The 15,855-nt window shown below is 40.5% G+C and overlaps 1 protein-coding gene across 2 annotated transcripts in view; it reads left to right on the top strand.

Moving 5' to 3' along the window:
• Window positions 1-15,855, top strand: part of tmem132e (transmembrane protein 132E) — a 413,267-nt gene that overhangs the window by 357,498 nt on the left and 39,914 nt on the right. For both annotated transcript variants that reach the window (XM_056235948.1, XM_056235947.1), the window contains exon 4: window positions 8,869-9,061. In XM_056235948.1, coding sequence (XP_056091923.1) covers window positions 8,869-9,061 — 193 coding nt within the window. The remainder of the gene's footprint in view (window positions 1-8,868; window positions 9,062-15,855) is intronic.

Here is a 15,855-nt window from a genome sequence, read left to right as displayed (position 1 = left end):
TCTTGATTGTCACAGAAATCATTCTAATATGCTGATTTGGTGCTCAAGAAACATTTATTATTATTAACAGCGTTGAACTCAGTTGAGCGACTTGTTTTTTTATTTTTTATTTTTTTTAGAATTGTTTGTTGAATAGAGTAGAAGATTGGCATTTAAGTCGATTTTTTTTTTTTTTACTATGTAAAAGTCTTTAGTCATTTTTGATAAATTTAATGCATCCTTGCTGAGAAAAAAAAAGGATACATTTCTTTATATTTACATATGCACAGCTTTAAAAATGTAGAAATCTTTATGAATCCTTTATATCATATATATATTTTAAATACAACTGCATAGTTGCATTTTACTATTATTGTCACACAGGGTGGTTGTATAAAAACACAAAGAAGAAGATGAATGCAAAAAGATAATATTTAATAAATCCAACGGGTAATCAAACAGGAACAGAGCAACATAAAACACTTCCACAATGGACGTCACCAGACACCGAACTGAAACACAACTGAGCATATATACAGTACAGGTGATATTGATGGTGATTGATGAGTGGACGGCTGAACATAAATTAGTGTCCGTGACAACAACGATGATGAAACATAACGAGGCCAAACTAACGTGATTGTGACAATTATACTGATATTTTGATCCGTGTGTTTGCCAATTTTTTTACATGATTTATTACTATTATTTTTTTGCACTCTCACTTTTCAACCAATTCATTATACTGCCTGACACTCGCAAAAACAAAGGCTCCTTTTACATGGAATTTAAATGACAAAGTCTGAAAGTTTTGCCATAAAAAAAATGTATCACAGTTTATTTATGTGCAGCACATTGCAACAGTCTCTGACATGTTGTCAAGCGCCAATGTGACACCAGACTGTAGAAAGGTGTTGCTTGTTATTTTTAATGCAGGTTTAAACAGCTTTGCACTTTTCACCACAACAAACAGAATTTACCGCTTGTTTTGGGACTATTTCACAGCTGAACTCAACTCTTGGTTTTGGAGAATATATGTCTAGATGTGGCTGGGGGCCTTTTGCATCGTAACAAAGTAATGCCTGCATGAGCTTGTTGTCTGGGAAGATTAATAATTTTTAGCAAGTCGATGCCGTTTCCTCGTATTGATTTTCTGTTAGCACGGCTCGTTCTGTCCACAGACTTCAGCTCTCTTCTTATACTTGCAAATTTCTTTGCATACGCCGCCCCATGTTCTTTCACCATCTATCTTTTCTAACGGTTTTAATGAGCGACTCGACTGCTGGAAGCAAACATTGCGAATGTGGTTTGGGGCTGGGCTAGAAGGCATTGCCAGCATTATTTGTCAATATAAGACAAGCTTCATCATTCCATTAGTGTATTTTCAATTAGAGATTCAGTTGCTGCACACTCATGCCAATTCTTTCTCTCCATATGTTTCTGCACTCAGAGTTAAGCAAGCCTAAAATGAGTCTAAAAGCAGGGCGTTCTGAAAGCTGGCAGTGCTTCATGACTGATTGTTAGCTAAACTCTTCCCTGGCCTTCTCTCCTGTTGTGCAGGACAATCAATTCTCAGCAATGGCTAAATAATTAAGGCAATATTAACTTTGTTAATGCAGTGCCCAATGAATGGACATCAAGAAAGCAAACGCGTTTGATAGAGATTGATTCCCCGTTTGCCTTAAAATATTTCCTTCCAAACAAAAGGAAAAGTGATTCAGCTTTCAGTAGAAGTCACACTTAATGGACTTTATTGGCCACATCAATTTCAAATTAGCCAAACAACAATTAGTAACAAAACAGTATCTCCTAATGCCCGGTACACATTGTACGATTTTGGGCTGTCCCAGACGAAATATGACTAATCGTGGCGATTTTTTTGTGGTCGTGGCTCATAAACGATGGTTTGCGACTAAAGATAGCCTGCGATAATTCTAAATTGGCCTCTGTTCCCTTCGATCCTTTCCCATGACCGCATCCATATTCTCCTGTTTTGCTTCCTCCTCTGTTTTTCCAGCGCAGTCTCATCCCAAGATGTCATATAACTGACGTCTTGGGACGTCTTTTGACCATACGTCAATATCCTCCTTTTTAGGGTACCCTTAAACGTCGGTTAGATGACGTTATCGGATCCTAACTCTACCCCAGACCTAAACCTACCCCTAAACCTACCCCGTCACCTAACTGACGTTAAAGGTAAAGCGTCAGTTGTATGACGTCCCAGGATCGTCATAAACCGACGTTTAAGGGTACCCTAAAAAGGCGGATATTGACGTATGGTCAAAAGACGTCCCAAGACGTCAGTTATATGACTTCTTGGGATGAGACTGTGTTGGTTTTTCATCGCACATAAAGACCACAATTGCCAAAGTCATCTTGCTTTATTTGTTTACCACTAGCGCATGCTGATGATTTTATTCTTCTATACTAACTTGCGCCGGAGCATACGATTTAATAGATGTCGTCATTGTACAGTCTACATGCATGTCGTACCCAAAGTTTATTAGATCCATGTCGTAATGTGTAATGATCTTATTGGATTGCCGAAATCGCACAGTCTGTAGCAGACATGACAAAGGGGCTTTGTAAACCATAACATTTGGCCACTGTAGTGTACTAGAGTAGTGTATGCTGGACTACTAAACAATTACTATACATTTGGTTTTTAATACATCATGCAAAAGGGATGTAAAAATGCATTGTCCATATCCATAGATAATACAAATAATAATCAGACAGGCAGGGCAACACACTAAATGTAACGTCGACCAAACGCTGAAGGACTGTGAGGGAAGAACTTTAGTAACTCAAACAGGATAATTAATGACGAGCACATGAACGTAATAACAGTAACTATAGAAACAAAGGAGTGGCGGGAAAATCAAACAAAGGAACACATGATGTGAATGAAAACAAACTAAAAGTCCATGAATACTGTTTACACAACACCGTTTTTAACTAAAAAGCGTAAAACTTTTTATGCGTTTTGGCCGTTCGTTTTCACGACAACTGCGTTTTGGGTGCGTGAAAACGCAAAGTTTTGAAAACGGGTTTCAAAGTGCATGTTTCTGAAAACGGTCTCCGTGTAAACAACAAAAACGCGAATCTCTGAAGACAAACTGAACATAACTGTGACTGTCACGGTGTTGTGCGGGTAGAAGAAGATGGCTGAGTCAAAAGCTCCAAATCAAACAGTTTTACTGATCAAACTCACAGGTACAGACAGACAGGCAGAATGACGGGCAGAAACACACACTAAACACATCCATATAACTTTAACAACCGACAAGGACAGACTGAACAGAAGCAAACTAAATACAAGCATGAATCAGACATAACAAGGTGAAAACAGGTGACCCTGATGATGATAACGAAGGACAGGCTGGTAAGTGAGGGAGTGAATACAGGTGTGGAGACGAGGAGGATTCTGGGAAGTGTAGTGAAGATGACTAAGACAGACAGGTGCAGACGAAGACTGTGACAGAACGCCCCCCTTCAACAAGGCGCGACCTCGCGCCGTAGAACATCAATGGGGTGGGGGGGCGGGCGCCCTGAAGGCTGGCCAGGGCGTGGCCAAACTGGGACGGGAAGCCTCCATGGCGGAGCAGGACGTGGGCGTGGCCATGGCGGAGCAGGACGTGGGCGTGGCCAGGGCGGAGCAGGACGTGGGCGTGGCCAGGGCGGAGCAGGACGTGGGCGTGGCCATGGCGGAGCAGGACGTGGGCGTGGCCATGGCGGAGCAGGACGTGGGCGTGGCCATGGCGGAGCAGGACGTGGGCAGGGCGGACATGGGCGTGGCCAGGGCGGAGCAGGACGTGGGCGTGGCCAGGATGGAGCAGGACGTGGGCGTGGCCAGGATGGAGCAGGACGTGGACGTGGCCATGGCGGTGCGGACCCTTCGGGCGGCCATGGCGGTGCGGACCCTTCGGGCGGCCATGGCGGTGCGGACCCTTCGGGCGGCCATGGCGGTGCGGACCCTTCGGGCGGCCATGGCGGTGCGGACCCTTCGGGCGGCCATGGCGGTGCGGACCCTTCGGGCGGCCATGGCGAGGGCCTATGGCCCCCCCCCAAAAAATTAATGGGGAGAGTGACAGAGTCATTACAAGTCTCTGGACTGGACGGAACCAGCGGTGAAGGGGTCTCTGGGCTGGACGGGACCAGCGGTGAAGGGGTCTCTGGGCTGGACGGGACCAGCGGTGAAGGGGTCTCTGGGCTGGACGGGACCAGCGGTGAAGGGGTCTCTGGGCTGGACGGGACCAGCGGTGAAGGGGTCTCTGGGCTGGACGGGACCAGCGGTGAAGGGGTCTCTGGGCTGGACGGGACCAGCGGTGAAGGGGTCTCTGGGCTGGACGGGACCAGCGGTGAAGGGGTCTCTGGGCTGGACGGGACCAGCGGTGAAGGGGTCTCTGGGCTGGACGGGACCAGCGGTGAAGGGGTCTCTGGGCTGGACGGGACCAGCGGTGAAGGGGTCTCTGGACTGGACGGGACCAGCGGTGAAGGGGTCTCTGGGCTGGACGGGACCAGCGGTGAAGGGGTCTCTGGGCTGGACGGGACCAGCGGCGAAGGGGTCTCTGGGCTGGACGGGACCAGCGGCGAAGGGGTCTCTGGGCTGGACGGGACCAGCGGCGAAGGGGTCTCTGGGCTGGACGGGACCAGCGGCGAAGGGGTCTCTGGGCTGGACGGGACCAGCGGCGAAGGGGTCTCTGGGCTGGACGGGACCAGCGGCGAAGGGGTCTCAGGGCTGGACGGGACCAGCGGCGAAGGAAGCTCAGGGCTGGACGGGACCAGCGGCGAAGGGGTCTCTGGGCTGGACGGGACCAGCGGCGAATGCTTGATGCAGGACGGATCTGTCTCAGGCTGGGCAGGCATGACGTGAATCGTCTCAGGCTGGGCAGGCATGACGTGAACCGTCTCTGGCTGGGCAGGCTGGACGCGAATCATCTCTGGCTGGGCAGGCTGGACGTGAATCGTCTCTGGCGCAGGATCAGCGGGCTCTGGCGCAGGATCAGCGGGCTCTGCTGGATCCTGGGTGAGGATGGACGGCATGGCGAAGATGGCTGGAGGCATCACTTGGGTGACGGTGATGCGGATACCTCTCTCCATCAGGATCCTGATGAGGTATTCCGTCAGGTCACGGCTAGCCAAGTCCATATTTTGTTTGGTCGGTTGTTCTGTCACGGTGTTGTGCGGGTAGAATAAGATGGCTGAGTCAAAAGCTCCAAATCAAACAGTTTTACTGATCAAACTCACAGGTACAGACAGGCAGGCAGAATGACGGGCAGAAACACACACTAAACACATCCATATAACTTTAACAACCGACAAGGACAGACTGAACAGAAGCAAACTAAATACAAGCATGAATCAGACATAACAAGGTGAAAACAGGTGACCCTGATGATGATAACGAAGGACAGGCTGGTAAGTGAGGGAGTGAATACAGGTGTGGAGACGAGGAGGATTCTGGGAAGTGTAGTGAAGATGACTAAGACAGACAGGTGCAGACGAAGACTGTGACAGTGACAACAACAAAAAATATATATAGAAAGAGCATGCATTGCAAGTTAGTTTTGAAATGACAAATATATTGTTCAAAATTTAAGAAAAAACTATTTATGATTGTCTTAATGTAGTTTCAGATTCAGTTTTTAAATGGTAATATTGTGAAATATAGTTGGTCAATTTAATGTATCCTTGCTGAATAAAAATATTCATTTCTTTTAAAAAGAAAAATAAATGTCTTTCTTTTTCGAAACAGTACGGAAATGACTTTGTGCATTCACTTAAAATTGCCGTGGGACCTGTTGGTTAAAAGTGAAGTTAGTTCTTAGAAAAGATCTTGCATCATTTGTTTCAAGATGTCCTTTGTTTGATATTTTGATATCCAAATGACATTCCTACATCTGAAGTGCGGCTTAAGTACACTAAAAAAAAAATGATTTCGGTTCAATTTAATGTGATTTTTCTTATTGCGCACTAGAAGAAGTTGTTGGTTTTGCAGCTCTGACACATTAATTAGCCCCCACAGATAACATTTTGATAACCCTGCAGCATTTTTCCACTCCCAGCAAGGGAATTTATTTTTTGGCCGCCTCTCTCAGCGTGGTTGTCAGCTGCTATCAGCACATCTACCTGTAGAACAGGAGTCTCAGATAAAGGAAATAATCCTTGATGAGTGTGCATGAGATCAACAGACAGAACTCATTTAGCCTGTCACTATCCATTATGGAGGGTTCCTGCAGAGGCTCTGAAGAAACTATCTGCTGGGCACTGTTGCCGTTTTTCCCCGTGTCGCCAATTTAATTCCAGTATGTTGCTGAGCTGTTGTGCTCAGCTGTTTTTATGACTACATCTGTGTTCATTTCACCAATGCACTTCACATCAAAAATGATTGTTATGTCAATGTGCAGTATTTTTGCTTTTATTGTTTTGTTGATGTGTATTCGATATGCAATTTTTTTCAGATGTTACAATACTTTTCCCTTATCTCAGCTTAATTTGCAGAGACAAGTCAAGTCAAGTCACCTTTATTTCTATAGCGCTTTTTACAATTCAGATTGTTTCAAAGCAGCTTTACAGAGATAACAGGAAAATAATGCAACAAAGTTTGAGTCCAGAAGAAAATAGCATCACAGTCCAGCTTAAGTAGCTCAGTGATGTTCCATTTTTGTTGTAAAAAAGTTATTAATTTAGTTCATTTATATATACAGAATATATATATATATTAGGGCTGTCAGTTAAACGCGTTATTAACGGCGTTAACGCAAACCCATTTTAACGGCGTTAATTTTTTTTAACTTTTTGGCCTAGCAAACTTTGTAGTTTTTTTCACATGCTTTTGCAACAGGACGTGGCATGCGCGGCGCTGCGCTATGAAACCCATTCACTTCAATGGCTTGTGCCGCGCGAGGACGTTTTGAAAGCGCAAGCGGATCTAGCTAGACCGGAAATAAAACAACAGGCACGCCGCACACACTTGTTTAGGCTTGCAAGCCGGCCAAATAGTAGGTTAACGTTACGTTTTGAGTGGATGACGAGCGCGAGACGCCGAAATGGATGCCAATAAGATTCTGAATGGAAAGTTTACTTTAAAAAAGTTGCCAAATGGTTCCATTGACAAGACCAAAGTGATCTGTGTGTTTTGTCGTTGTGAGCTGAGCTATCATCATCGCAGCACGTCCAGTCTGAAACACCACTTGATGGCCAAGCACACACGCACAAACACACACACACACACACAGCTGATGCGAATCCTCCGCCCCCTCGTCAATATCAGGACCTCGTCAGTATTTATTTCCCCCTTTTATTGATGGACAGTGTTACATTGTGTGAGAGATTATTTGCTCCAAGTGAGAATGTTTTAGTGTGAAATTGAACACAGTATATGCCAATGTTGTTTTCAATAAAAAAAAACATTTGCACAAAGCAAGCCAATCCACTTTTCCATGTTGATAAGAGCATTAAAATGAGAAAAAAAGAAATCAAGAGACATTTAGAATAGATAAAAATGTGCGACTAATTGCGAGTAATCGCGAGTTAACTATGACATTAATGCGATTAATCGCGAGTTAAGTATGACATTAATGCGATTAATCGCGAGTTACCTATGACATTAACGTGATTAATCGCGAGTTAACTATGACATTAACGCGATTAATCGCGAGTTAACTATGACATTAACGCGATTAATCAGAGTTAACTATGACATTAATGCGATTAATCGCGAGTTAACTATGACATTAATGCGATTAACCGCGAGTTAACTATGACATTAATACGATTAATCCCTAGTTAACTATGACATTAATGCGATTAATCGCGAGTTAACTATGACATTAATGCGATTAATCGCGAGTTAACTATGACATTAATGCGATTAATCGCGGGTTAACTATGGCATTAATGCGATTAATCGCGATTAAATATTTTAATCGTTTGACAGCACTAATATATATATATATATAGCCGCTCTGAAGAAAACCGTGATGTCATCATCCAGCTCAGTTCAGTTCTCATATAATGGTGTCAATGCAGGCAGATCAATAATATTGTTGAATATTAAATGTAATGTCCCCAACTAAGCAAGCCAAAAGCCAATGGCGAAAAGTAAGACAACTAGGTAACTTAGAAAGAAAACTAAGCCATTTATAAGTTGATTCTCTTGAAAAGTATAAAAAGCAGTGCTTTGTTTGTTTGTTGGCCACAGAAATGCAGAAGCGAAGTTTCACCTTTAAAAGAACAATAAATACGGAGCCCCCCACAACAATTTGTTTCCTCGTTTTAAGTAAATAGCGTGCGTGACATAATAAATTGTTCCCTCGATTTACTAAATCGTAACAACGTTGTACTGTAATTCGTTCCCTTGTTTTAGTTAAATCAAAAGAAGGGAACAAATTAATTCAATGTGCCCATAATTTACTAAAAAGAGGGAATGAATTAATAAATTGTGAATCGCTGGGAGAAATACAGCCTGTCTAGAACGCACAAAGACAAGCGTGATGATACAAATGGAGAACAGTCTCAGTGCTTATACTTGAGTGTTTGCAATTCTTTCCTTACATTTGAAATGGTTAAATCCATTTTTAGCCCCTGTAATCCAGTCCTAAACAACAGATGGGCCTTTGCCGGCTCTCTGATTGATTCATTTCCTGGATGTTTCAATATATAATACCTAATACATGACAGAACATCTGTTTTTGTTCAAGGCCAGCATATTAAACCATTTAAGCTTTAAATACATACCTGACCCTAATTAGACTCTTCTAAATGATCCTAATGGCTACATTTGGTGGATAGCCAGTATTTTTTATTTTTTGTTCTTTCCAGCATTATTATTGATTATTTAAGTGTGCTGCTCTCTGTCACATGATCATCTTTGTATCTCTTCAGGGACATGGCTGCCAACATTGAAATTATGCAGCTAGACTTTGAGATGGAGAACTTCACCAGCCAATCAGTCACCAGAAGAATCAACTGGAATATTGATTACCGGGGCCAGAATCCAGTGTCGGATGCAGAGAAGGTGGTCACAGAGCTGACGGTTGTGCAGAAGGACATCCAAGCCATCATTCCACTTTCAATGGTAAGAAGTTGTTCCTGTCTGCCACCTGGGGTCATAAAGTATGTGAACTGAGATTGCGCTTCAGTCCATTTTAAATGTAATTTAACTTGTCAAATAATACAATAGATCACAACAGTTACCGCCCACTTTTTCAGCAGCCTTGGTTTTCCCCATCCATTTTCTTCATAGGAATTTCGAAAAGCTTTATAATGAAGACTTTAAGCCAGAAACCACAAAACTGGATTGGAGGCACAAAAAAAAAAGAAGTAAAAAAAAGCAAAGTTGTAAAAAATCAGGCCAGAAAATATCAGCCTGAAAAAAATCATGACAATTCAGCTGGCTGCAATCACAACTGTTTCATCTGAAAATCTGCAATCTCTTAAAAAAAAAAAAAAAAAAAATGATATGGAAATCACATTGAAGTTTGGGTTCCATAACACAGCAACCTTAGAGCTCAGCGTAGGCCGACTTTGATAGGTTTATACTTTCTCGTCAGGCATGACATCTGTGGCCACGCAGAATTGGAATGCCTGTCAATCACAAAATATCTCGCACATAACCCTTTCATGTTTATTTATCCATAATTTTGGCTTTTATGATGAAACTTTCAACTATCTATCTATCAGTGAGAGATCTTTCAGCTCCAAAATAAAGGTAATCAGATTTCATTTAGGCCCATTTAATACTAAAAATCAGTTATTAATATAAAGATTTTGAATGAGATTTGTGTTTTATCAATATTTACAGTGCCTTTGAGTGATAAATGCTACGTATGGACATTTATCAGAAATTAGCACTGCATAGAAAGTCTACAGCACTTCTATTTCAATAGACACATTGGTAACACTTTGCAATAAGGTTCATTAATTAACATTTAGTTAACTACCTTAGTTAACATGAACTAAGAATAAATGATACTTCTTCAGCATTTATTAATCTTATTTAATATTAATTAACATTTACTAATACATGATTAAAATCAAATTTGTTAACATTAGTTAATGCACTGTGAACTAACATGAACAAACAATAAACAACTGTATTTTTATTAACTAACATTAACAAAGATTAATAAATACTGTAACAAATGTATTGCTCATTGTTAGTTCATGTTAGTTAATACATTAACTAATTTTAATTAGTACTTTAAAGTACATAAAAAAAAAAATAATAATAATATTTTGTCATGCTTTAAAGAAGTACACTTATTTTGATGTTGACTAGGGCTGTCAATCTTCCTCTATAATACTATTCGAATTCCATTCCTTATTTTATTTAATATTCGAATAATATTCGAATATTAAATGCTCAAATTCATCCTATTATTAATATTTACGACATTACTCAGGCTTATGGATCGCCAATGCCACTATAGCATGTGGTTGTTGTTACACGTTCTGTCCACTAGAGGGAAATCTAACATTACAATAAACATTTTATTCGTGCTGAATATGGTTGAAGCGCTACCGATGGTTTTCGGCTAATATCTCCGCTAAAACACCACCAAAAATTCTGAAACTTATATCGTTCTTTTCAGTTCGACTAGACGGTTCCAATGAGTTTGGTGCTCGCCGAATCCGTTGAGTTTTCACCAAGATATTTGCGCTTCACGGGCGCTTTTTTACGTTGTTAAACATTTACCATTTTTGACTGTATTGTTATGATGAAACAGCGTGGATAACGTGCACAATTGTGTTACGATTCAAAAACGTTATTGTTCATCAGACGAAACAAAAGCATTTCATTTTCACATGTGTGTAAGTCAAGGTGGCGAGAAAGGCAAGATTCCATATAAAAACATTAATGAATGGGAATAGGAGCAGGCTTCACTCAATGATTAAATATTCGATATTCGAATAGTAACTCGAACAATATTCGAATAGTAACTTCAGCATTCGAATAGTATTGATTTTTTTAATATTCGAATTATATTCGAATTTCGGAATTCGTTCCAACAACCCTAATGTTGACTAACATACCGGTACTAAGGTACTAAATGTAAAGTACCTGTTCATTTTAACTGTTATATATTACATGTAATATATGTTTAAATGTACTAAAGTGAAACTTCACTACAAATACTTTATTAAAAAAAATATTTAAATGCATGACATACATTAGTTTACCATAATTCCTTTTCAGTACATTCATATATTTTAACTATGTTTATAAAAGACAATAAACATAATTATGAACTTTCAAATAAAGATGTACTTAAGTGCTACTTATTTTCTTAAGGGTGTTCACATTATCTCATATTATAAGATGTGATGTCATTCACGCTTTAACTGTAGGATTTTTAAAGGAATTATGTCTATGTAAAGGGCTAGTGAGGATTTCTCATGCTCACTCCAGAAGTACAGTACAAAACTCAATTTTTTCACCTATTAAAATGTATCTCTGGTTGGTTGAAGTCATTCGCTCTCCCTCATATATTTGTTAGTGTATGTTTAAACTCTAGAATGATTCAGTACACGGGAACCAGGTTTTTTGCCACTCTTTGCTTCATGTAGAGAAGCTGCTTTGACCTGCCAGTATCCTCCATCTCCCCTGAAACCTATCGGTGTGTTTCGAAAGCCCTGTGCCGGCAGAATATAGCGGTTCAAATAACAAGAAGTGAATACAAAACAAGACAGTCATGAGGGAAATACTAAAAACTGCAGCAGTGCAGGAGCCAAGGCTTCAATTTTTCACTACCTCCCTTCATGCTCACACACAAAAAATCCAAGAACAGATATAAGCTCTGTTCCAAAACCTAGTCATTTGCTTCCCTTCCGTAGGCAGCATTTTAAGACATCATAGGTGGGCTCCCTTTAAATGAAGGCTGTTCCAACAGGTGAGCCATTTAATTATGCTGCTTCCTAAAATACCATATTTTGGCCAAATTCTAATGCAGCACCGCATTTATTCTTTACAGAGAAAAATATTTTAATTGGGGGTTCAAGCAGAAACCCTATTGTTATTGTTAAATTTCCCATGATGCAGCATTCTCCATCTAAAACTGATCGGGCAGACCGAACCGTAAGTCGTGGAGACTTGAACTGGTGGTACTCACACCGCCTACAACGTCACCAAGGCACGCCCCGATCGGCCTGACGGGGGCGCTACAGCGGGCAAAAGTACAAAATGGCTTAACTCCTAAACCGTTAGGCGTAAAGTGTCTTACATCGTTGGAATCCCTGGCTCAAGGCGGACAAAATGCATGCCTCAGATTTGCTCGCACTTCAGGTGACAATTTTTTGAGTAATTTTGGATTTTGTGAAAAACCTACTTTTGCGCGCTAGTCCTTGGCTTTTGGCCCGATCGGAACCAAACCAGTGCAGGAAGATTCTCTGGAGTCTTTTTGTTAATAATCATCAAGAAAATTCTAAATTTTGCTTCACGGTCGCTAGGGGGTGCCAAAATGTTCTATATGTCAGCGGCCATATTTACAAAAATGGCTATAACTCATGAACGGAACTAGATATTTTCACCAAACTCGGGATGCGTGTATGAGCTCAATCTGAGGTTACTTGAAAAAGTTTGTGACGATTGACCACTTGGTGGTGCCAAAAAATATAAAAATGTCTATAACCACCCAACCATTAGCCCAAATGACTTGAAAATTGGCATGCGCTGTCTTTGTACGAGCTGCCACGATAGTCTATGAGGACATTGGCGTATCTCAAAAAACATGGCCGCCAATGAAATTTGAGTATCTATCAGACAAGGTTACCAAAGGCTGATCAGAACGAAAGTCAGTGAGCATGTTTGACTCATGGCTCTAGAGTTCTGTAAGAATTTTAAAAGAAATCGGCCCCTAGTCGGCGCTAACTAGTTTTATGCCTCTGTAATCACGTTGTTTTTCACACATACACTCAATATTCATGTCATTTGCTCCACAGACAAAACAACAGCTGAAAAGTAATGTCAAACTAATAGCTTTCTTTTGTGAAGCAGGTGATGTATTATTAGTTTTATTCTTTATATTAAAACTGTGATTCTACAACATAAGAGCCAGCAGTTTTGTGGAAAACAGATAAAGTGAAAGATTTAACAATCAGTTTGTGCACAAAAAGGTATAATCTAAGGCATAACTTAGACTCACACAGACATTAAGAATCAGCATATGAATCTCAGCAATGGTGATAAAAGTATTCGTGCTGCAATGCATGATGGGGTGAGTACCTGTGCTGGTACCCAGCATGCACTGCGACATGAAACTTTTAATGTCACCATCGTTGAGATTGATATGCTGATTCTTGATCTCTGTGTGAGTCAGCATAATACCACAGAGGTTTTTAAGTCTGATTGTCACAACAATGGATCTTACAGTATCACATTTCTACTATAATTAATAATACAAAACTAATAATAGATCACCTGTTTAAACAGAGATTAGGCTCTGGATAAGTTCAGTGAATCAAGTCACTAAATTGTGAGTTTTATCATCAAAACACAACCATCAACAACTGATTATATTTTCTTTTGGCTTTTGTGCCACAACAAGTGTGTTTTATAAAGAAAAATTGGCAGACAAAAATAGAAATTAAAAATTCAAGGGTCAAGAGCCCAACTAAAGCAAACACTGATGTCCATCATGGTACCTTTTTAATGAAACAATAAATCATCAACATATAAACCTCTGTTAATTCTCAATAACAACTTCTGTAGACCCGTGACACAAATACAGTCAAACTGGTTAGTAATAAGTGAAGCTGGTAATGCTGTTTGTGGAGTGGTTTAATCCTCCTCTGCTGAGATCTTGAGAGATTTAACGTCTTTTATCTTCAGTTGATTTCATCTAAGACTGTGGATGAAGTCAGTTGTAGTTTCTTTGTTTCTCTTTCATTATTTCTCGTTCCTTTAATGATTCTGCTTGTTAGCAGCAGGTGTTCTTCACTAATGCTCAATCGTCAATTAATGAATCACTTTAATTCTTGACTGCAATGTATATCTTCTTTTAGTGACCTCAACTGAAATTACTTCAGAATACTCATAACTATTGGTTTCTAAAAAATGTAATGAATTAAGGTAATCGGTGTCCTCAAATGTTATGAGTTAGCTTAAGTTATTGGATTTGACTTTGTGTGTGATATTGTGAGCTAGCAGTAACTGCAAGCACTCTGAGATCATTTAAAGTTTGTAATTTCAGTGGTTTTACTCAATATAGTGAAGTTTCAGTTATATAAAGTATTGGAATGCAGTGAAGTTTAATTGTGTATTAAGAAATATCCTTGTTTTAGTGGACTCAATTAAACTATGTCCAGAGTACTTATTTTATCTAATTAATTGAATTGAGGTAATCGGTGTCCTCAAATGTTTTGAGTTAGCTGAACTTGTTGGGTTTTACAGTGTGCGGCTGATCGCTACGTATAATTTAAAGTCCCTGTAAAGGCAATTCTAAAAAAAAATTCTAAACCCATTATAAATGTTAGAAATGTATTGCTAAAACATATTACAAAGACTGTGAACTGTGAATTACTGAATTGTGGAGTTAGACCGTTAAACAGTTTTTCACCATTGCTATTTTACGGATTTTTTGGGCGGGGCTAAAACAGGGCTCGATGACGCACTGGAGCCCTTGAGCTCCTGGACACGCCCCTACTTGATGACGCACTGAGGCCACCCAATCGCGACTTACTGTCAGTACTATTAGTTACTACAGCCTACAGTTTGCTTGCTAGCTAGCTATGCCTTCGACACGGAAATGCGTAGGCTACTACCTGGATGCGATCATGTACTAAACAGATCGGTGTCTTTATTTAAATTTCCTAAAAACGATCACATCAAGAAGAGGTGGATTAATTTTGTGAAGAGCCAACCTTGATGGAGAGCTGAGGATCACCGCCAACACCCGCCTCTGTAGCGATCATTTTACACGGGATAGTTTTATAAACTTTCGTCGGAGACAACTGGGATTCACTGATAATCCGCTGTTACTGGTGAATGGGGCCGAACCGACTATCTCCCGCCTCGGCCTTCATCTCCCCGTCCCGAAAGCAGTATCACAAATATCACCGTCGGCAGCTTTCCCGCGAGTGGGCGTGGTTTCAGCGCAGCCAGCAGACACGCCCCCAGCGTTTGAGAGCAGAGAATACTGCTCATTTTTTCAAGATTTTGATAGCTTACTTTATGTACTTGCCGGCTTTTTTTATCATTCAAATTTGTCTGGGTGGCTAATAACACATTTTTCTGTGGTGTGACAAACTCAGAACACATACTTAATTTTTACTTTGCAGGGACTTTAAACATTCTTTATTCATATTAAAATACTAAAATATGAAAATCACACACAAACCATCAACCATCTTATTCGTGTGTTTATTAGCTTCTTATTTCAAGTGTAGAAATGTTTCTTTGGTTCATTCTTCACAGAGCACAGGGCAAGGAAATGTACAGGAAAGTGTCATGCAAAGGGCAAGAGTATGGTTATGTTGACTCACGTACAATGATTGACAGCTGAAGAGATCAAATGAACGTGCGACGAGTCATAAACTGATGCAAATTAGGAAGAGGAGAGACCGAGCTCGCTCTGAACGCTCTTTCAGCTCTTTAGATCGCATAATTCAGTGGGAAATAAATCAAAAGGTTATTGTATATGACAAAATATTTTGCAAACGTGGTAATAAATCAATATTTCTCCAAATGTGCACACTTTTGAACTAAGTGCCCAACGGACGCTGTCTGCATGTATGTGAACACAAATAAACCGATATTTGCCTATAAAGGGGTTAAATATCTATATCTAAAACACAAAACCACCACACAATAGCAGAGGATAGCACTCATTGGCTCATTCTGCTCTGTAAAATAATTATTTTCAAGGGTTTTGC

Source organism: Rhinichthys klamathensis, unplaced genomic scaffold, assembly GCF_029890125.1.
Source record: "Rhinichthys klamathensis goyatoka isolate OS25496 unplaced genomic scaffold, OSU_Roscu_1.1 h1tg000435l_1, whole genome shotgun sequence".
Lineage (NCBI taxonomy): Eukaryota > Metazoa > Chordata > Actinopteri > Cypriniformes > Leuciscidae > Rhinichthys > Rhinichthys klamathensis.
The sequence above is the reverse complement of the archived record's forward strand: the minus strand, read 5'-3'. Positions and strand labels throughout refer to the sequence as shown.